Source organism: Buceros rhinoceros, unplaced genomic scaffold (assembly GCF_000710305.1).
Source record: "Buceros rhinoceros silvestris isolate BGI_N320 unplaced genomic scaffold, ASM71030v1 scaffold35038, whole genome shotgun sequence".
Classification (NCBI taxonomy): domain Eukaryota; kingdom Metazoa; phylum Chordata; class Aves; order Bucerotiformes; family Bucerotidae; genus Buceros; species Buceros rhinoceros.
In genome coordinates this window covers 3,084-3,459 of record NW_010427994.1, presented here as the reverse complement: position 1 = coordinate 3,459, position 376 = coordinate 3,084, and the positions used below count along the sequence as shown (strand labels likewise).

At 58.8% G+C, this 376-nt stretch overlaps 1 protein-coding gene across 1 annotated transcript in view; it reads right to left on the bottom strand.

Moving 5' to 3' along the window:
• Positions 1-305: 305 nt before the first annotated feature.
• CDT1 (chromatin licensing and DNA replication factor 1) overlaps positions 306-376 on the bottom strand; it is a gene marked incomplete at its 5' end in the record, with an annotated part of 3,070 nt that continues 2,999 nt past the window's right edge. The window contains one exon of the mRNA XM_010142133.1: positions 306-376. Within this exon, the coding sequence (XP_010140435.1) occupies positions 306-376 (71 nt within the window).

Below are 376 nucleotides of genomic sequence, written 5' to 3'. Positions count from 1 at the left end.
CGAGGAGAAGCCGCCTCCTGCCCCAGACCCAGCGGAGGAGCCTCAAGAGGTTTCTAGCTCCTCTTCCCCGCTTTCATCCTTGCCCCAGGACACAGGACCGCCTGCCTTCAGCTCAAAGGTTAGAGGAGCTACGGCCCTCATGGACCCTGGCAGAAGAATCTATGAGTTCAGTTAAGGCGTTTTGCTCTTCCTTGGACATCCCTGAGGACGAGCGTCCCGTCAGCCCACACCAGAGCCCAGAGCACTGTCAGGATTTGCTACATTTAGAGGAGATTGCACGGGGGAAACCACGACCCTTGAGGGGCTCAGAGGGCTTCTGCCTCCTTTGCCGCCTTGGTGAGCCTCTCCGTGACAAGGGCGAGGTCCTTCCCTTTGT